Here is a 19,612-nt window from a genome sequence, read left to right as displayed (position 1 = left end):
GCCGTGTGTGGGCGGTGCGGCTCTGGGGGGCTCCCCCCGCGCTGGGCGGCGCGGTGGTACCGCCCGTCTCCCCCCCCCGGCCGTGCCCGCAGTGGTAGCGGCGGGGCGGGCGCGCGCTCGGCGGCCGGAGGTGCGTGAGGGGAGCGGGGGCGGCTTGGGGGATTTGGGGGAATTTTTGGGACTTGGGGTGCTCCGGGTGCGACCCCGCGGGTCCGGTCCTCGCAGTCCCCAACCCGGAGGGGCCCGGGCTGCAGGGAACCGCCCCGAGCTGCTTTCACACGCCTCGGGGACGGGCAAACTCCAACCTCAGGCCCTGCAGCTTCTCCCTGCCCTGAGCCCCTTCCCAGACCCTGAAGCTCCCCCAGGTAATGCCCCACCCCACCCCAGCCTCCCTGCCCAGCCCGCCCCAGGCCATGATCCCTTCCTGCAGCTCATCCCACCCAGGCTGTGATCCCCTCCTGCACCCTCCGTGAACCCTCTCCCCTTGAAGCCCAGAACCCCCATGCGGGCTTTAAACCCCTCCATGGACCCTGAACCTCCTCGCAGACCCAGAGCCTTCCCACTTTAGTCACAGGCTGTGAGTCCCCCTCGCTCTGCAGCCCCTTCCCAGACCCCGAAAGCCCCATGCTGTGACTGCCCCACTGCTGACCCCAAACCGTGCTTGAGGCTCTAAACCTCCCCCAAACTCTGAACCCCTCGGGGCTGCCCTAACCCCCCTCCTCCCCCCAGGCTGGGACCCTCCCCAAGCCGTGCACCCCCTCCCACCTCCGGATTATAAACCTCCCTTCCAGCCTGTCCCACCTCACAAATGCCTTTGCTTACCCCACTCACCCCTGGGGGGCCAGACTTGCTTCCCTGCGCCTTCAGGAGCCCCCCCAGAGCTGCTGGGGGGTGCGGAGCGGGTGCACCCAGGGCTGGTCTCTGTGCAGGTCACCGGAACCCCCCGAATCCCCTGCGGGGTGCGGCGCCATGTTCGGCTCCTCCCGGGGCGGGGTCCGGGGGGGCCAGGACCAGTTCAGCTGGGAGGATGTCAAGACAGACAAGCAGCGTGAGAATTACCTGGGTAAGGGCTGACCCCGCTCCAGTCCCACCCTGCCATCCCCTCTGCCACGGTTTTGGGGTGTGATGATGCTGAGGGGGGGACGCTGTTCCCCACAGGGAACTCCCTGATGGCGCCGGTGGGGCGGTGGCAGAAGGGCAAGGACCTGACCTGGTATGCCAAGGGCAAGAAGGACACGGGCCCCCCGTTATCCCGGGAGGAAGAGCTGGCTGCAGTCCGCCTGGCCGAGCAGGAGGCCATGATGGCAGCGCTGTGAGTGCCCACCCCACAAAAACCCCCAAAACCAGCAGGTGCACGTCCACGCACGGATCACCTGCCCTTGTTTTTATAGGGGCTACAAGAGCTTGAAGAGGCAGCCCACGGGCCTCAGCAAAGAGGTAACAGGGGCACCACACGTCCCCCCAGTGTCCCCTGGGCTGTGATTGTGGGGACACCCACAGGACACTGTCCCCGTGCCCCACAGGACCTGGCTGAGGTGTGCAAGAGGGACGGCGGCGAGCGGGACGAGAAGGACGTGGATCGGGTGGTGGGCTTGGGCAGCTCCAGGTGAGGAGAGGGAAGGATCCCACACCAATTGCTGAACAATTGGTTTGATTTTAGTGGTTTTATGATTTTTTTTTCCTGTGGTTTCTGCAGTGGCAGTGCTGGCAGGTTGATGCTCTCCAAGGAGGACAGAGAGGCGGCCAAGATGGGGCTCTCGGTCTTCACGGTACGGTGCCAGTCACAGTGTCCTTGGAAGGTTCAAAAATAGATGGAAAAAGGCAAAGAGCAGTGCCCCTTGGAATATTTTATCTAAAAAAACATCTGGGTATTGTAGCACAGAGACTGCAGGAGTTTCCTGTGTCCTGTTGGCACAGAGGTCATTTGTGGGGCTTTAATTTTTAAGGGTATTCTAATTTCCCCCCAAAAGTTAATTTAATTTTTTTTTCTAAGTTTGATTTTTAAAGGGAGAAAAACCCTTTGTCTTGTAATTACAAGCTCATGGATTCACTCTGTGTTTTTCCCCCTCTCCAACCCTAGCACCAGAAAGTCTCCAGCAGCCCAGAGACATCTGTCTCCAAGAAGAAGCAGGAAAAGGAGGAGAAGGTGGAGGAGAAACGGTGAGGATTTTTCCCACTTTGGTGGGAGACCACCAGAAACGCCCTGGCTTTTATGGGAGATATTTTACAGAATGTTTCCATGGCTCTGTTTGACACTGGGCTTGTTTTGCATCTCTGAATCATCCCCAAAAGCCTCCGTGGGCTTCTCTTTGGCAAAGGAGGGATGTGGTGGGATGTGCCTGGGAAAAGGGATGGGGATGAGATTTTGGAGCCAGAGGGATGCACGGTGCAGGGATTCTCATTGCTTGATCTCTTCCCTGCAGACCTGAGAGCAGCAAAAAATCCAAAAAGGAGAAGAAGAAGGAGAAAAAGAACAAGAAAAAGAAGAAACATAAGAAAGAGAAGAAGAGGGACAAGGAGAAGCATTCCAAGAAGGATGCTGCCTCATCATCCTCTGATTCTTCCCCAGATCGGGATAACAGGTAGCCGGGTTGGGCTGGGGCATCAGCAGTGCAAAACAGGAGGAAGGATGCCCACTGGCACCTCCTGCCTTTCCAGAAGGGATGCTGGAAACCCCCAGAGCCGCCTTGCTGGCGTCCCCTGTGTCACGGCTGTCATTCCCCGCAGGCAGCACGGCCGGAGGGCGCAGCAGCGCTCGGAGGCGCCGCGGCACGGCAGCCGGCGGCGGCACGGCTCGGCCTCCTCGGCGAGCAGCGGCAGCTGCGGTCGGAGCCCCGCCCGCCGGCGCAGCCGGAGCAGGGACGGCCGCGGCCGCCACCCGTCCCCGCGGAGGAAGGGCAGGAAGAGGAGCAGGTCCCGCTCCCCGCCGGCCCGCGGGCTCCGGCAGCGCCACGACACCGACTCGGAGGACTGAGAGGGAGCCTGGGGGTGTTTCAGGGACGTCTTGCATAGATTTATATTTTTTAAGTGATGGAATTAAGAAGGCTGCAGCCCCGCGGGTGCCGGGGCAGTGTGGCAAAGGGCATTAAGGCTGTGGTGGCAGCAGCCCCGTCCCTGCCCGCCCAGGGGCAGCAGGGCCTGGGCACCCTTGTCCTCACTCCCAAATCCATCCAGGCAGGATTGAGCGTGGAGGATGCTGTGGGTGAGGGCTGGTGCTGGGGTGGTTCTGGCTGTGGTGCTGAAAATGCTGTGGATACCTCGTGTTTATGGGTAGAGACTTTGGAAGAGATTATTATTATTATTGTTGTTATTATGATGGGGTTTTGTCTTCTTTCCCTGCCCTCGAGTGCTTCCCAGTGCAGTGGCTGAAGAGTTTCTTTAAAGATTCCCTAAGTTCATCCATCAGCTGCATGGGTGGGAGTTTAAAGCTCATCTAGTCCAATCCAGGGACACCTTCCCCTGGGCCAGGCTGCTCCAAGCCCTGCCCAACCTGGCCTTGGATTCCCAAATAATTCCTCAGCTTCTGGGGAGAAAGTGGATGGGACAGGTGTCATCCCAGGCTTTTGCCCTGGCCACATCCCCCACCCCAGGGAGCAGCAAACTCATTCCCAACCAGGACTGAAACCCTCAGCACGTGATTGTTCATGTTCTTGGCATGCTGAAAGAGGGGAATTTTACACCAATAAATAGAAATATTGATCCGAGTGGAAAGGGGGTGTCCCCAGCAGCTCCGGAGCATCGCTGCCAAGCACAAGGGCCTCGTTTGTGTAATTAATGATGCAATGGAAGACAGGGGGGGTTTGTGTGTCTTGGTGGACAAAAGCCCAGTGGCACCGTGCTCAGGAGCTCACAAAGCCCTTCTGTCCCAGCAGTGGGAGATGCTGCAGAGCTGTCACAGCCTTCGGCGATCCCCACCCCAAGGCCATTTTTGGGGCTGGCAGCCCCTTGGCACCAGGGCTGCAGCTCCTGATCCACCCCAGGGATCCCCAGCTGGGGCACCCCGAGCCTGTGCACTCCCTGGCCAGGAGCTCTGCCCCTGCTGGTGCTCACCAGGCTGAGCTCAGCGTCACCTGCACAGAATTTTGGGATCCAAACTGTGGCTGGAGCCTGCTGGGAACACCCCAGAGCAGGACTGTGCCTAATGGGAACTGGGCAACAGGTTGGAAAGGGAGCCATGGGAGAGTGGGAACAGCACAGCAAGCAGAGAAAAAAAACCACAAATCCCAGAGTCCTGCTCCCTCCGTGGGCTCCCACATCCCACCTTCACCTCCCAGGCTTTGGGATGGGCTGGGCAGGGCCAGGGGCACCCCTGGCTCCCAGCAAAGGGACAGGGTGCTGGTGTGCACCATGGCACGGGGCTGGGCACGGCTGGCCCAGCTCAGTTCAGCTCTCCTGGCCTTCCCTGTTTCACACTCAAACCAAGATCAGTTTGAGAACCACGGGAAGCCAAAACTGAGGGGGCCACAAGTAAAGGAGCCCAGCCCCATCCCTGCTCCCCCCAAAGCCTCCCTGTCTGGCTGCTGCAGTTCCTGGGGCACTGGGCAGGATCCTTTTCCCTGGGCTTGAGCCACCTCCTGCCCAGCTGCTTGCTGGGTGCCCAAAACTCCAGGCTGAGAGCCTGGCACAGAGCAGAGCACAGCTCCCACAGCATCACCACATTCCCTGTTTTCCACAGCAAATTCTGGATGCGGAGGAGCAGCATCCTAACCCAGCTGGCCCTTCAAGTTCAGTTCCTTCCCAGAACAGGAGTAAAGGCTGTCCTGCTCTATTAGGGATGCAAATATCCTGATCCATAGCTTGAGATTCCAAGGTGGATTCCTGGCTTGCAGGAGGTTTGTGATCCCAGTTTGCCCAGTGCTATCGACCCTGTATCCAGCCCCAGTCCCTGTTACCCACCCAGAGTCCCAGGTTTCCCCCAGGGAATTTGCTCTCTAACCTGCAGGACAGACCTTTCACCCTACAGCTTTCCAGCCTGTGGAAAGGGGGATCTGCTGCAGCTCCAGCCAGGAGAGCAGCCCGAGCTGAGCACTGGGGAGGAGCAGCTGCAGCTGACAGGGAAGGCAGGAGGATCACCCGGAGGAGCAGCTCTGTCCCAGATCCAGAGGGAACTGCACAAAGGGAAAATGCAAAACAAAGCACTTAGGAAGGTGGAATTCCTATTTTTCCCCCACAAAACTGCTAATTATAGATGCTGTAATTAACTGGGACCAGCAGGAGGAAGAACCTGTTGGGGGAACTGATGGGGCTGCTCAAGCTCAACAAAGTGACTCCAGTAGAACCCAACAAACCTCATCCACCATTCCACCTGCAGGGTTCCAACCAGGAATGATTCATTCCTTGGAAAATACAGGAGATATCCTCAAATTTTCATGCAAATCATGATGTGGCAAAAAGCTGCCTGGATTTGGATCCCCTGCACAAAGATGATACAAACCAACACGATACCAGTGCAAGTTTCATGAAACTTTTTATTCAACAAGTATTTAATTATGATTCTGCCAAGATGATCGAATGAACAGCAAGGCATAAAAAACATGAAATAGTTAAGAGATTTTTATTCTAATAGCTTTAATTACAGTGCTTGTTTGTCGAAATGAAAACTGAAAACAAGTATACAAAACAGTTGATTACTAGTTGTGTATTGAAAGCAATAAAGGTTTCCACAACACTAAATAAACCAGTTCTGATAGTTCCTCGAGTTAAAGTTTAACAGCTCCAGCTTCTTCAGTGTTTATCAAAATACAAAAGAAAAGTAAAGAGGTCTTTTTTTTATTTTTCTGATGGCAAATCTGAACCTTGCAGTATGAGGGATGCCAAGGGTTTTCACACATATACAGATATGGGATTGTTCCAAAATGGGATTGAATACTTGTAGAGTGGAATGACTCTCCAAACTCTCATGCTTTTTTTGTTTTTTTCCCTAGACACTATACATAGATGTTTGGTGTTTTTCATGGCAATTCTTACGTTGCGTACAGTACTTGCTGCCTATAGAGCTTAGGACTAGGACAGGCTGTGCTTCCTGTGGAAAGGTTTTGCCTCCTGGAGTGGTTTACGCACAAGAAAAGTACAAAACACTTTTTGACAAATATGACAGGCTAAAAATGTCGACTTCTGGAAATGATTCAAGTTCAATGGAAACGAGAAATCTCACCTGAACCAAAAGTCAGATGTTCAGCATGAGTCTGCAAAGCTCATCCAAACCAGGCCCAGCAAATCTTTGAACGGTTGTGAACGAAGATGAGCACAGACTACGAGCTACAGAAAGAGCCAGAGATCTACCACTTATGATCTGTTCGTTAAGCAGATGAAGCTAATTGGGTGTCAGTCATTGCTTCACCCTTTCAAAAGAATCAAGAGTCACCACGTTAGAGCTGGAGCAGCAGAAGCGATGTCAAACGTTTGCGTGTTTTAAGTGTTTTTACTTTTCCTTGTCTATTTAAAAAAATACAGAATTCAGGTTAAAAACCAACCACCAAAATGGATCTCACAGATCTCACAACCCAACCAGGATCGAATCCAGCTCTACTGCACAAGGACCACTGGCAACCCTTACGTTATTAACCCACTGAATTCCCTTCCAGGTACTAAACAGTGACTCGATTCTTTACAATAAAAAAGCTGAGTAATATTGCATAGGAGTACCAGAAACTGCCTCATTGGAAACAAAAACTATTTACATTAAATAAGAAACCTAACTGTTTTCAGGCTTGTATTTGCCACATTTACAGCATGATGCAATATATACTGTGACAAAAAGAAATGAAAACAGCTTCCGGCACTCAATACCACAAAGTAGCACAGTTTGCCACATTAGAGTAAAGCGAAGGGCGAGTAGGAGGAGATAAGAGGGAGGGGTGGAAAAAGAGGGAAGAGGAAGGTTTATGGTTTCATTTCTGGTTTCGGAGCTGATTGGACAACCAGTCCAGTCCTTCATAGAGACCGTCTCCACTAGTGGCACAGGTGGCCTGGATGTACCAGTTCCTGTGACGAAGAGAATGCAGTCCAAGTTTGTCTGTGATTTCTGCTGCATTCATGGCGTTCGGCAGGTCCTGAGGGAAGCAACAACAGTCATTCCCCACTCCTTCACCACCAGCTTTAAAGGCATTACAAGAAAGTTAAGAGCTCTCAGAACTTCTCTTTCAGAAAGCCCAGTGGATTACTGTGATATTCAGGCTATTCCCCCAACACTGATAAAAGCCTCAAAGGTTTAACAACCCAATCTAAATCAATATTATGGAATATTTCAGTGCTGATGCCTGGATCCAGCCATTCCCCCAGCACTGACACTGCTCACAATTCCAAGTCTGTTTCCACTCAGGAGTATCCCTTCTGTGACTGCAGGTATGATTTAAGATCAACTTTTATCACCCTGTACTACTCTGCTGAGCACAGCTTCTTCAGAGCCCACCTCCCCTGCTCCTGGACATGACTTGTGGCTCCTTCACCCTTCCCAGCTGAGGCTGTGCAATCAGTGGAGCAGGATGTTATTCCCTCTTTACATTTCCTGGTCACTTTTCAGGCCCTTGACATTTGGGGTTAAGCTGCCAAGACCTCCACAAGCAATACAGGGCAGAACTCTCAGCTAACTCTGACCCAGCTCACAGACCAACACAAGCACATTAAAACTCCAGAGCTTCCACAACACCAGCAGTGCCCTCAAAGAGCCTAAATGAGGAATTCAGGGAAGTTCTGGCATTCCAGCATTCCTCTCTGGAGGAAGTCTGGGCAGGTGCTGGAATTGAGCTATATCAACCTTAAAAATCAAATTGGTTTTCACTAAAATTGAAAATCTCTTAGCCAAGACTGTTTAGAAGGATGCTCCTTTCAGATGAGAATTCAATCTATGGTTTTCTCCCTTCAACACACCTGAATGGCCATTTACTCTGAGTTATTTATCATTACACTGAAAATACGAAAACCAAGGCCAAGATCTGGCACTCACAAGGATGTTGGAAGTTTTCAAGGGCTCAGACAGACAGACAGACACCTTTTTGGGGCATACCTGTTTGTTAGCAAACACTAATAAAACAGCATCTCTGAGCTCATCTTCTGCCAACATTCTCATAAGCTCTTCTCTGGCCTCGTTCACACGTTCTCTGTCATTGCTGTCAACCACAAAAATCAGACCTAGAAATAAGCAAACAAGAATAAACATAAGCTTGAAGTCTCATGTCTGAGAGAAAGTCTGTTCTTGCTGAAAGTTGGTGAAAACTGGTGTTGGTTTGAATTTGTTTGGGTGCTCTTTTTACAAAACCACTTGGCATTTTCCAGGGAGCAGCAGCTCCTGAGATGCTGTGACAGAACTCAAAGACACGCACATGAAAAAGGCCCAGCAGTGACAGAAGTGACAAACTCCCAGTTCATGGGGCTGCAGAGCTTTAGGTAAAGACTCTGCTTTGAAGTGAGGGCAGAGCTGTGATGCTGACAGAAGAAAAAACAAACTCCTGAACTCCTCTGAGTCACAAGGACAAGGAAGACTGGTTTCTGGAATTCTTCCCATCCCTCTTTGAACCTGCAGTGGCTTAAGAGCAAAGCCAGAGCAGCACACAAACACACCTTTTATAATAACAAATATTTCCACTCCCCTCCACGAAAATTGCAAAATTAACTTGGTGAAGACAGCCAAAAAGCTCCCTTAGACTCTGGGAAGCTGGGAATCAGGAGTGTGGGCTCACCTTGTGTGTTCTGGAAGTAGTGGCGCCACAGGGGTCTGATCTTGTCCTGACCACCCACGTCCCACACTGTGAAGCTGATGTTCTTGTATTCTACTGTTTCCACATTGAAACCTGGACAAGAGAGGGTGGCACAAATCTCACTCAAACAGAACTGCTGTATTTAACAGGTCACACTCTCAGACTGTGATCATTTAAAAAAGTTCGCTTAAAATGGGAATTACTTTAAACCAGCAGAACCCTGTGCTGAAGCTCTCAAAGCAAAACCAGCCTGTCCTGCTCCCATCACCCCAATGAACAAATCTAATTGCTACCTGAGTGCTTACAAAAAACAGTGTTGCCTTAAAAAAAAACCCAAACAAACAAAAAACCCCCAAACAAAAACCCCAAACAAACAAACAAACCCCAAACAACTTCCCAACAAAGAAACAACCCCCAACAAACAACCTCCCAAACAAACAAAAAACCCCAAATAAAAAAAAAAAGAACCCCAAAGAAATGAAAAAATACCCCAAACAAACAAAAAAACCCCAAATAAAAAAAAAGAACCCCAAAGAAATGAAAAAAATACCCCAAACAAACAAAAAAACCCCAAAGAAACAAACAAAAAACAACCCCAAAGAAGCAAACAAAAAAAAAAAAACCCAAAGAAACAAACAAAAAAAAACCCAAAGAAGCAAACAAAACCCCAAAGAAACAAACACACCCCCCAACAAACAAAAATACCCCCCCAAACAAACATAAAACAAACCCCAACCTCCCCTGGGTTTTAAGAACTGCAAATCTCAATACCTTCCAATAATAAGAGAACAAAAAAAGGTGAACCCTCTGCTAGTCAGTGTGACATGATGCCAGAACAGCTGGGAGACAAACTGCCTTTCTGTGGCCCACAAAGGCTCATTCCCCAAGTGACTGACAGAGGGAGGGGGGTGAGAAAAGAGTCACAATCTCCTGCCATGGCACAGGATTTGGATGTGCCACGTTCACACCACGGCTTTAGCAAGTGTTTGTTCTGACAGAAAAGTCACTTCAATCAGCTGAGACCCAAACCTCCAAGCCATCAGTTGGAGAAACATAAAACTCTTACCTATAGTAGGAATAGTAGTTACTATTTCACCAAGTTTAAGTTTGTACAAAATAGTTGTCTTTCCTGCAGCATCCAGGCCAACCATTAGAATACGCATTTCTTTTTTGCCAAAAAGGCCTTTGAAGAGGTTAGCAAAAATATTTCCCATGGTTCAGATATGTTCTCACTGGCCAGTGAAGTCTGGAGGGGAAAAAAAAAAAATCAGAGTATCACTCATGAGTTACCAACAACTGTGTTCTGACCAAGACACAAAAAAAACCACAAAAAACCAAAATAAGAGATTATGTGAATCATTTATAGACACCCCAGCCACCACTGAACGTTTTTCCTATATTGAAGCAACAAAAAGATGAACAGATGTGCCAAAACTCATGAAATGACTCAGCTTTAAGTGCTTGAAATGCTTCAAATATTCTTTCAGAGATTTCAGCATTAATTGCTGTTCTCAAACTTTTGCCTGCAAGATTCATGCAGCTGACCCCTTCAGGTACTTTGCTCCCCATTGTTATGGGACAGTTTATCTGCAGAAAAGTGTCACCATTAAACAAACTTTTCCTAATTGACCTGCAGATAACGAGTTTTTGCTTAGCACAGCAATGGCTGGTCCTTCTTTTGGGAAGGAAACTCTGCATACAGCTTGGATTTTCTCCTACTCAGAACAGTTTCCTTCCTCTCCATCCCCGAGGAAATGGTCTGTGAGCAGCACATAAACACAGAGCAGTTACTTTCATTAACAGACCTTCTGGAGGAAACAAATCCGCATTTAATCAAAGTTAACCATGGAGAATGAACAGCCACATTAAAAGAGCTCGTTCAGAGATGAGCACTTCCTTCCCAGCCAGCACTCCTGCCTGGGTGACTGAAGTGATTCCTGTTTGGGAGCTGCCTCTCACTCCAGCCTCAGACACTTCCCTGTGCCCTTGGGACCTGACCCATCACAAATTCCTCCCCTTCCCAAACTTACTCCTGCACAGTTTACAGCAGGATTGAAATTCCCAGGAGAATTACTGCTGTGCTCATACAAGGCAGGAGAAAGCAGCCTGGAAGCTTTTACAAGTTATAGGGTGACAGGGACGATTCACACCTTCCCCGATGCTGCTTCTAGAAGCTCTCAGGCGTCAGTTTAAGGAAAGATAAAACCCAACTGAAAATTCAAGTTTCAGACAAGATGCACCAACAGCCAATACATTCAAAGCATGAGTTTCCTGTAAACCAAACCAAATTTAAAACATAACATGAAGTCTGAATCATCTCTGGAAATACTCAGTATTTCACAATGAAGCAAAACTCTCCCTAGAAAGAGAACAGAATATCTATACAGAATATCCATTTATCTATCTTTACAGAAAATCTATTTAAGAACACTAAAGCAAGATTTGGACTGACAAGCACACCACACCACACAAGCCTTTTCCCACCCTGTTCTGAAGCCTGGCTTCCCCACTCTGCACTGGGGAAGGGCTCAGCAGTTCTGCCCTCCTCAGGAAGCTTTGCTGGGTACAATTTTTAACCCAAAAGTTAAACTCTAACATTAACCAAGTCACGTGTCTAAGCACTCCCAGCTCCACAGAGAAGTTCAGAGTCCACTCCAGAGCTCACACAGGATGTCAATCCCCACACACCAACTCGCTGAAGCAACTGAGTCAAAGATTTATTTATTTTATGCGATTGAAGCTTTAAAACTGAACTCCTCTACAAACCAGACTGGGGATTAAAACCAAAGGGGAGGTTTCAAAGTTCTATTATTCCACCATTTCCTTTTGTATTTCTGCAACCTGACCATGGATATTCCAGTCCCACTGGAATATACGAAGGCTATATAAACAGGAAGGTTAATTAGGAAGCAGAGAAAACAGTTTTGCTGCAGTCCCCATTTCTCCACAGCAGGAAATCTCCCACCCCAGCCCACAGCCCAGCTCTCACCGGCCTGGAGGGCAGGCAGGCTGTAAAGCTTCCCTTTGTCTGGCTGCTCATGCCACCTCTATCTCCTGCTTCATCTGCAAAGCAGCAGCCAGGGCTGAACTGTGACCTTTCAGCAGAGCTCACAGAAACTGACTGCAGGAACTTTCCCAGCAAGAGAACCTTAGAAGCCTGCACAAAGAGTGCCTTTCTTCGGTTTGCACATGTTTAAAAGCATAATGGGTTATCGAATGCTTGGACTGATCACAGTAATTAGCAAAAAGAGCAAAATCATATCATTTACATCCAGAACAGCTTTCCACACACCGGAGAAGTCCAGGCTGCTGAAGAAGTTGCTGGCACTTGGCACTAACAGCAGTGAATCCCATTAGATCCTTGTTTTCCTGGCAGCTATTTCCAGGTCAAGCCTGCCCTTTGCCATTGAAGCTGCTTTTATACCACCATCCTCCCTATTTTTACTTTTTGTCAAGATTAAGAAGTTGAGATCCATTTAAGCACTTGGTTTCCATCTTCCTCTTGTTCTCTTCCACATCCCTCCTATCCAAACCCAGTCTGTAACTTTATTTGGTACTTCAGGGTAGGTGGCATTACAAAAAGTCACATTTATTTTTACAGGCAGCACAGTATAGTTTACAGCCCACTCCTGCAAGAAAAGCGTGTTTACAAGTTGACTAAAAAGTAGCTGAATCCTTGCAGTCTAAAAGAAGAAAAAAAACCAGGAGAAATCCATCTGCAGAACTCCCACAAACTGCTGTGGCTCCCATGGGGGTTTTGTTGGATGGGGCTGGGGCAGGGTCCCTGTCCTCCCCACAGCTGGGACAACCCCTGAGCAGAAATTCCTCACGTTCATCCCTTCCCACAGGAAGGAACTCGCACTCCATGGCTGGCACTGCACTGCCACAGGAACTGCCGGGGTTCATTCAGCTCAGCTGAGGGATCACGGGACTGCTCCCTCGGCACTCCAGGACTCGCCTCTAATTCCCATCCCAGCCCATGACTTGCACCACCAGAACGTGCACAGCTTGAAAAGCCTTCCATTTCCTCGTATATTTAAAAAAAAATAGTTATCTTTCAGGCATTATCACCCCTTGCAATGTATATCCTGACTCAACAATACCTGACCTGTACTCCTTACTGAAGTTTAACTTCCTCCACCCGAATGTTGTCAGTAATTGCTACACTGATCTTTTAGAAGCACAAGCTGGATAAAATTCCTGAAAACATAAAAGACTACGGCTTGTGAGCTGCTTGTAGTGCTTGAGCACATCTTCAAAAGAGGGATCCATCAGGCTAAGTGGGAAGATTTGAGTATGAAAGGGAACGATTTGAATAAACACACAGACTATTTCTGCAGAGCTCGGTGTGTATTTTCCCTCAGTTCTGGAAACGGCAGCTCAGCACCCCTGAGCAGAGCCAGACCACCCCGGCACTGTCGCGTCTGTCTGTCTGTCCCTGCCATGAAGTCCCACAGCACTTTAGCTCGCTGCACTCCACCTGAGCAGCATTAAAACCCGTCGGGCAGGTTCGGCCAGGGCACAGGGTGCCATGGTAAACAGCAGCGCTGACGTCCAATGGGGAAGTTGCAGTTTCGTTTCATGAAACAAAGTATTTTCAGCAGCTTGTTTTCTAGTAAGTGATACATTCAGATGAGCCAGCAGGAGAACAGGCAGCCTTTACAGGCAGCCCTTTGCAGAGAGGCTCGGAGTGAGGAGTTAAAAATGAATGAGCAGCCCGTGGCTGTTAAAGTGATATGGCCCATGAGGAAGAAGCAGAATCTGCTTTTATTAATTGTAGGTGGTTAGAATAAGAGCTCTGAGGAGTATCTCAAGGCCAAAGAGCACTAAACACTTAATCATGCTGCAGGGTTTTATATTTAAATGTACATTAATGCATTTGAACGTCATTTCATTCAGGCTGTTATCATGAGAAGTCCAGTCTGCTGCCTGACCTCCAAACTCCTCGGGTGAGCCTGGCTAACAACCCCAGGGGTGTCACCAGAAGGGTGTGCAGGCCACCAAAGAGAGCAAAACACACCTTGAAATTCCCACAGAACCTCAGCTTCACACCTCTGGAAAAGTTCTTTTTGGCCACATAGAGGTTAAACTTTCCCAAGACAGGAACTGTGTTTCATTTAAGTTTACACCATTTCTTTAAAATTTTCAGAGACAAAATGAGAGGCCAAGGCAGAGGATGCCATATGCATTGAGTCAAACTATACTGCAGCATGAAATTCATTTATTTCACTTCTATACACCAGCACTTTCCACATGAGGCTCCCACAGTGGATAAATAAGGCTCCAAACCCTGCAAGTGCTAAAATCAAGCTTGCTGAGCCCATCACTTTGGCAATCTGAAAATCCCAGCAGCCATGAATACGGCGGGGGTTGGAACCAGAGGAGCTTCAAGGCCCCTTCCAACCCAAACCATTCCAGGATTTTATGGTTCTGATAAGATCAGGCAAGGGAAGCTCAAGCCTGTGTCCCTCCCCTGCCCAGCAGGCTGGGACAGAGGTGCAGAGGGCACTTTCTGTCTCTGGGAGCTGCTCCTCTCCCTGGGATGTTCCTATCCTGTTTCAAGGAGAGATAAACGCCAATGGCACACAGATACACAGCTACAATCTGACAAAATATTAAACACAGGTAAAACTCCCAACAGCTGCAGGTTTACCTGAAAGCTCCTTCCTGCACCTTGCTCCATTTGCTTGGGCACCTTGGCAAGTAAAACTGGCCTGTTTACAAGGGCAGTGGATTCACTAGCAAAATTCCATCTCCATTTAAAGGAAAATCTTTACATGGCCTGAGCTTTAGCTCCATGTCTGAAACAATTAGAAAACCCCCAATTCCTAATTCCTAACCTGGTATTAACATACTGGTTCTATCAGTCACAGGGGAATAAGAATGGATCAATTTGTTATTTATCAGAAATATTGATTTGAAATTCAACCAGCTGTCACTAGTTGGTCTGGACCATTCTTTCTCATTTACAGCATTCTAGAATGTTTTAAATTAAATTATCGAGAGAAGTAAAATATTCACACAAGAGATCACCAAATCAATGTGCAAATAAGAGGTGAGAATGCATTTTTTTAAAAACCCATGCAACTCCAACAGCTGTTACTGGTGTAACATGCACGAACAACTGCAAATAATTTAAAGTGCAAATCTAAATCTAACCCAAAGCTTGTCATTAACAATATAAAGTGTGATTTAAAGGAGAATGTGAGAAGGGATCCAACAAGAATAGAACACTGCTAAAATTCAGGATTAATCCACAGCCCCAGTGTTTCACACCCCCACTCAGCAGGGAACTGATGTGTTCTCTTGAACTTGAAAATATTTCTTTACAGATTAAAGTGTTCTGTTACAGCAAATTTTGGAAACACCTCTTTATATATAGCCAGGGTGGCCCAATACTATTCCAGTACAGTTACATTCAACTATTTTTAGGAACTGTTTACTGCCCTTCCACATCTGCTAACCTGAGAGATGGAATCTATCAACCCAGACCCTTTAACTTGGGGGATTTAACACTGAAATTTAGCCCAGATAATTCTGATCTGAGCTCCTTGGAGCATATCAGTATCAGCAGGAATGGATTACGTGTAACATGTGAGAGCAGCCAAGAGGCAGGCCTTTGTTCACCAGGTGATTCATTACCCTGCACAAACAGCACTGTAATAAAGGCCATGGCAACATCATCTTCCCAGAGCTCTTCATTAATATCAGTCTTAACTCCTTGATAATTTTAATAATTAGAACCAAAGGAGTGTTAACTGTGCAGATCAACACTGACCACTGGCACCATTTCCTCCCAGTTCACACTGGGGTGCTTCTGCCAAGCTTGGCATGGGAAAGGTGTCCTGAAGGATCATAACCTGGTTATTTGAGGGGAAAAGCAGTGAAATCAAAATTAAAGACACATAACTGTTGGATTTGGCCACCAAAGACTTGCAAACTGCACTGTGCATGTCCAGGGCAGATGGAGGACAAGCCCAGCACAGGTGAGAGGAAATCTCCTTGTCCCAAGGAGGATGAACACCCCCTGCCTACACACCTTACCCAGACAGGACATTCCCATGTGCTGGAACATTCTCTTGGGTGCACTGGGCTTGGAGAGGCATAAACCAGAAAATAATTTCATTTAAAAGATCAACACAGAAGAGGGAAAGTTTTCTTTGGGGTCACAGACATGAGAACAAGTCACTCCTAAAATAACAGCCAGAATAAAAAGAGTATCAGAGTGGGTTGCTTGACTTGACACTCAAATCCCAAATCAGAATTACTCCCTTATTCTCACCTTCAAGCAGGGAAAGCAAACTGCTGCTGTTTGACAACAGAACTTGCAATTGTTTTAAAGATTTATACACTTGAGAGCACACAAAGCAACCCAGAGGAGCCACAGGTGAGTGAGTTTCCTCACCCTTTCACCCAGTGCAATTATTCCAACAGGGAAAACAGCCCAGCAGGGCCCTCCAGCACTGCAGACAAGTTTGTGGCAGAGAAAAATCAATGGCATCAAACCAACCCCAAAAACTTTCAGAAAACTCCTTTATCCATAAAAACATGTTCCTATTTTATTCCATTATAAACCCCACGAATAAAAGCAAAATAAAATATCTGGGCTGAGAAATACCTTCTCTAAAGGGTAAGCTGAGAGCTGCATCCATGCTCTCCTCCCTCAGGAAATTTTGTGGTGCCAAAAATGAACTTGTGAACCCCAGGAATGGCCTGGGGCTTTCTGCTCACCAGCTCAGCACTGGGTACACTGGTGTGAGAACTGGTGGGTACAAAGAATTTCTTTTCAGATAAGCAGTGCACAGTTGGGGTGTTTTTTTGTTTTTGAGGCTGAATTGTTCCCGAGCTCCTAAAATCTTCAATTTTAAGCCAAATATCCTGTTATTCATTCCCAGGAACTGGGCACTAAGTCAACATTTACACTCCTAGTAGAAATGGCAAGAACTCACAGGAGAGCTCCATCCAGCAATGAAATTGGCTTTTGGTTTGGGGGAAATGTCAAGGCAGAGCCTCTAAGCTGTGGGTGAACAAGAGCCGTGTTAGACACGAGGGTTTTATCAGAACTGAAACATCAGCAGAAGCTCCAGCACAGCCCCTCCGACGTCTGTGTGTGTTAAAAATAAGGAATAAAATCGGATACTCGCAAGCAGAAAGAAAAAAAATGCTGAATTACACAGAAAAAACAGCTGCTGTAGTAGGAAGCTGATTCTGGACTTCTTTACTCATCAGTTAAAGAAAGGGAATGGCTGAGGATGGCACCAGCTCTCACACAGGCTCTGTAGCATTCCAGGAGCAGAACTTCCAAGAGATTTCTAAAAAAAGAATCAGAACTATTCCTTTTCAGATAAAGTTAGCTCACGTTCACCAAATTTATCCACTGAAAAGCAAGCTGGATGCCTGGGAAGGCTGCTGAAACCCGTAAGAATTCTTGCTGGAAAGAAAAGCCTCTGGGATGTGTGAAGGTGTTTCTTTCAATTTCACCTCTGCCATTTCAGCTGGAACCCCGCGCTTGGAGCTTTCCCTCCTTCCAGCAATCCATGTAATCAATGGCTCAGCTGATAATTATCTGCAGAAAGGCTCCTGCTCGAAGCAGCTGGAGCACGGCACGGTTGGGTGGATTCCCAGGAGCAGAATCCAGCCCCGACTCCCACACACCTCGGTTCGCCGGGAGAAGCTGTGCCCGGTCCTCCCCCCCTCGGCCAGCATGACTAACGCTCACAGGGAACTCGAGCTCCTGCCAGGCCCTTCCACATTCCAACTATTTCACAACCGAGGAAACGCTCAGAGGAACCCACATCGGAGCTCCTCGCACCATTCACACCGAGGGCTTTGACTTTTAACAGCGTTTACATCACAAACACAGGGCCGTCCTGAGGGGAGGGCGCCTCTGCTTGAGCCATTTTAATTCCCGGTGCTCCAGCGCAGGAAGCACCGACGAACTTGGCAGAGCTGGAGCTGCAGAGGTTCAGTCGAGGTGAGTTTCCTCACCCTTTCACCCAATGCAATTATTCCAGCAGGGAAAGCTGCCCAGCAGGGCCCTCCAGCACTGCAGACGTGTTTGTGGCAGAGAAAAATCAGTGGCATCAAACCAACCCCAAAACCCTTCCTTTCAGAAAATCCCTTTATCCATAAAAACATGTTCCTATTTTATTCCATTATAAACCCCACGAATAAAAGCAAAATTCAATCCTCCACTTCAGCCACACTTCCTTTTTTTTTTTTCCCCAGAAGCGCTCCAAATCAGCAGCAAAAATAGCAATAAAGATTGCTGAATGACCTTGGAAAAATCCACTTTGCCTCCGTTTCTCCTCCTGGAAAATAAGGTTAATGGAATACCCCGCAAAGGGGTGCTGCGAGCCTCGCAAGACAAAGCTCAAAGTATTAAATAAATACCCGGAATCTTCGTTATTGACAGAGCTACAATTTCAACACCAGACCTCTGGGCACGGCTCTAATCAACCCGCGGAATTTGCTTTGGCAGGAGCAGAGCGGCAAAGCCACAAGGTCAATGTCGAGCACCACAACATTTGGGGCAGTTTCACGGCCCGGGAGAGTTTTGGTCTGGCTGTGCCGGGGCAGAGCCGGGCTATCGCTCCATCAGCCCCCAAGTATCACAGAGCCACGACGGAGTATTTTCAGCCAGAACAGAATATCCTCCCACCGGGAGCTGCTCCGCCGAGGAAAGCTGATCTCCCACACCGCCAGACCCGAGGCGATGCACGGCAAACAAGAGTTGTTTGCTCCACGATAAAGCTCAACTCCTCTGCCCGGCAAAAAAAAAAAAAACAAAAAAACCAAAAAAAAAACAACTCAGCAGGCAAGGGCTTACGGAGGAACAACCTGTGCCCCACGGGCTCCACCCGAGGCTCCGTTCGCCCCCCACACGAGGGCTTTTTGGGGGAGAGGACAAGGAGGAAATGCCTCTCCTTGCTCGGAGCCGGCCGCGGGCGGGGCAGGGGCCGCAACCAGCGAGTTTGGGGAAGGCAGGACAAACCCACCCCGTCCGAAGCCATCGCTAGAGGGAGCGGAGCGGGGCCCCGTGCAGCTGCTGCCGAGCCGGAGCGATCCCCCCTTCCCAGCGCTGCCCACCCACAGGCGGGGAAGGGAAAGGCCCGACCCCCCCCAAGGCGGCAGGGGGGACGGATGGGGCAGCGCCGCTCCCTCTGGTTCTGTGGGGGAAAGGAACCAGTAGGGATAAGCTGCAGTGAGAAGGAATTAAAAGGAAAGAGGAGGAAAGAACAGCCCGGCCCCGCTGCCTCAGCGCCCGCCGCGCCTCAGCGCCAAGGCCGCGAGATGCGGGCGGGGGCGCGGCGCGGCGGGCCGGAGGGGGGAAGAAAGGCTCGAAAGGAGGGAAGGAGAAGGTGTCGGCAAACCCACCGGCGTCGTCGGGAGCCGCGGGCCGTGGGTCTGGCTGCGCTCGGAGGGTCCCGCTCGGAGCCGCTCGGCCCGGCCGCGATCCGCCCTGGAGCACAAGATGGCGGCGCGATGCGGCCACGTCAGTGCCCGCCCCGCGCGAGGCACCACGGGGAGGCGAGGAGGGAGCGGGGGGCGGGGCCTGCGCCGAGGGGGCGTGGCCAGGGCGGGCTGCCGCAGGGCCGGGATGCGCGGGGGGCGTGGCGTAGAGACGCAGTGGGCGTGGCTGAGGCGGGAGTGACAGCTCAGTGAGAACGGGGGCGTGGCCTGGGGCGAGTGGGCGTGGCCAGAGCGGGAGCAGCGCCCTGGACGGCGCGGGGGGCGTGGCCTGCGTGTTGGCCACGCCCACTGTGCAGCGCGTGACCGGAGCGGGAGCGCGCGCGGGGCCGGGATCCATGGGATGGGATCCATGGGATGGGATGGGATGGGATGGGATCCATGGGATGGGATGGGATCCATGGGATGGGATGGGATCCATGGGATGGGATCCATGGGATGGGATG

At 49.6% G+C, this 19,612-nt stretch overlaps 2 protein-coding genes across 3 annotated transcripts; one reads left to right on the top strand and one right to left on the bottom strand.

Annotated features, from left to right (window-relative positions):
- The first annotated feature begins 15 nt into the window (after positions 1 to 15).
- On the top strand, positions 16 to 6,107 carry C1H1orf35 (chromosome 1 C1orf35 homolog). Of its 2 annotated transcripts, none has more exons than XM_064415150.1 (9): positions 16 to 130; positions 930 to 1,063; positions 1,159 to 1,312; positions 1,392 to 1,437; positions 1,524 to 1,606; positions 1,697 to 1,769; positions 2,081 to 2,160; positions 2,424 to 2,582; positions 2,728 to 6,107. In XM_064415150.1, the coding sequence occupies exons 2-9, from the start codon at positions 970 to 972 to the stop codon at positions 2,972 to 2,974; spliced, it is 936 nt and encodes a 311-aa protein (XP_064271220.1). In that variant the 5' UTR covers positions 16 to 130; positions 930 to 969; the 3' UTR covers positions 2,975 to 6,107. The 2 variants fall into 2 exon arrangements, with proteins under 2 accessions (XP_064271220.1, XP_064271299.1); XM_064415229.1 differs by lacking the exon at positions 16 to 130 and adding an exon at positions 178 to 365.
- Positions 5,455 to 19,231, bottom strand: ARF1 (ADP ribosylation factor 1). The gene is made up of 5 exons (XM_064415730.1): positions 19,074 to 19,231; positions 9,763 to 9,942; positions 8,679 to 8,789; positions 8,006 to 8,130; positions 5,455 to 7,052 (listed from the first exon to the last, which is right to left on the bottom strand). Exons 2-5 carry the CDS (start codon positions 9,908 to 9,910, stop codon positions 6,891 to 6,893), a joined length of 546 nt encoding a protein of 181 aa, XP_064271800.1. The 5' UTR covers positions 9,911 to 9,942; positions 19,074 to 19,231; the 3' UTR covers positions 5,455 to 6,890.
- Between the last annotated feature and the right edge of the window lie 381 nt (positions 19,232 to 19,612).

Source organism: Passer domesticus, chromosome 1 (genome assembly GCF_036417665.1).
Source record: "Passer domesticus isolate bPasDom1 chromosome 1, bPasDom1.hap1, whole genome shotgun sequence".
Lineage (NCBI taxonomy): Eukaryota > Metazoa > Chordata > Aves > Passeriformes > Passeridae > Passer > Passer domesticus.
This window is presented reverse-complemented; position numbering and strand designations above follow the sequence as displayed.

What these genes read in the sequence shown, in the direction of transcription:
- C1H1orf35 (XM_064415150.1), top strand. Translation starts at nt 970, where the DNA reads ATGTTCGGCTCCTCCCGGGGCGGGGTCCGGGGGGGCCAGGACCAGTTC. An exon ending in CCACGGGCCTCAGCAAAGAG is followed by an intron (nt 1,438 to 1,523) that starts GTAACAGGGGCA and finishes CGTGCCCCACAG; the next exon opens with GACCTGGCTGAGGTGTGCAA. An exon ending in TGGGGCTCTCGGTCTTCACG is followed by an intron (nt 1,770 to 2,080) that starts GTACGGTGCCAG and finishes CTCCAACCCTAG; the next exon opens with CACCAGAAAGTCTCCAGCAG.
- ARF1 (XM_064415730.1), bottom strand. Translation starts at nt 9,910, where the DNA reads ATGGGAAATATTTTTGCTAACCTCTTCAAAGGCCTTTTTGGCAAAAAA. An exon ending in AACTACTATTCCTACTATAG is followed by an intron (nt 8,790 to 9,762) that starts GTAAGAGTTTTA and finishes TCTCTTGTCCAG; the next exon opens with GTTTCAATGTGGAAACAGTA. An exon ending in CTACTTCCAGAACACACAAG is followed by an intron (nt 8,131 to 8,678) that starts GTGAGCCCACAC and finishes GCTTATTTCTAG; the next exon opens with GTCTGATTTTTGTGGTTGAC.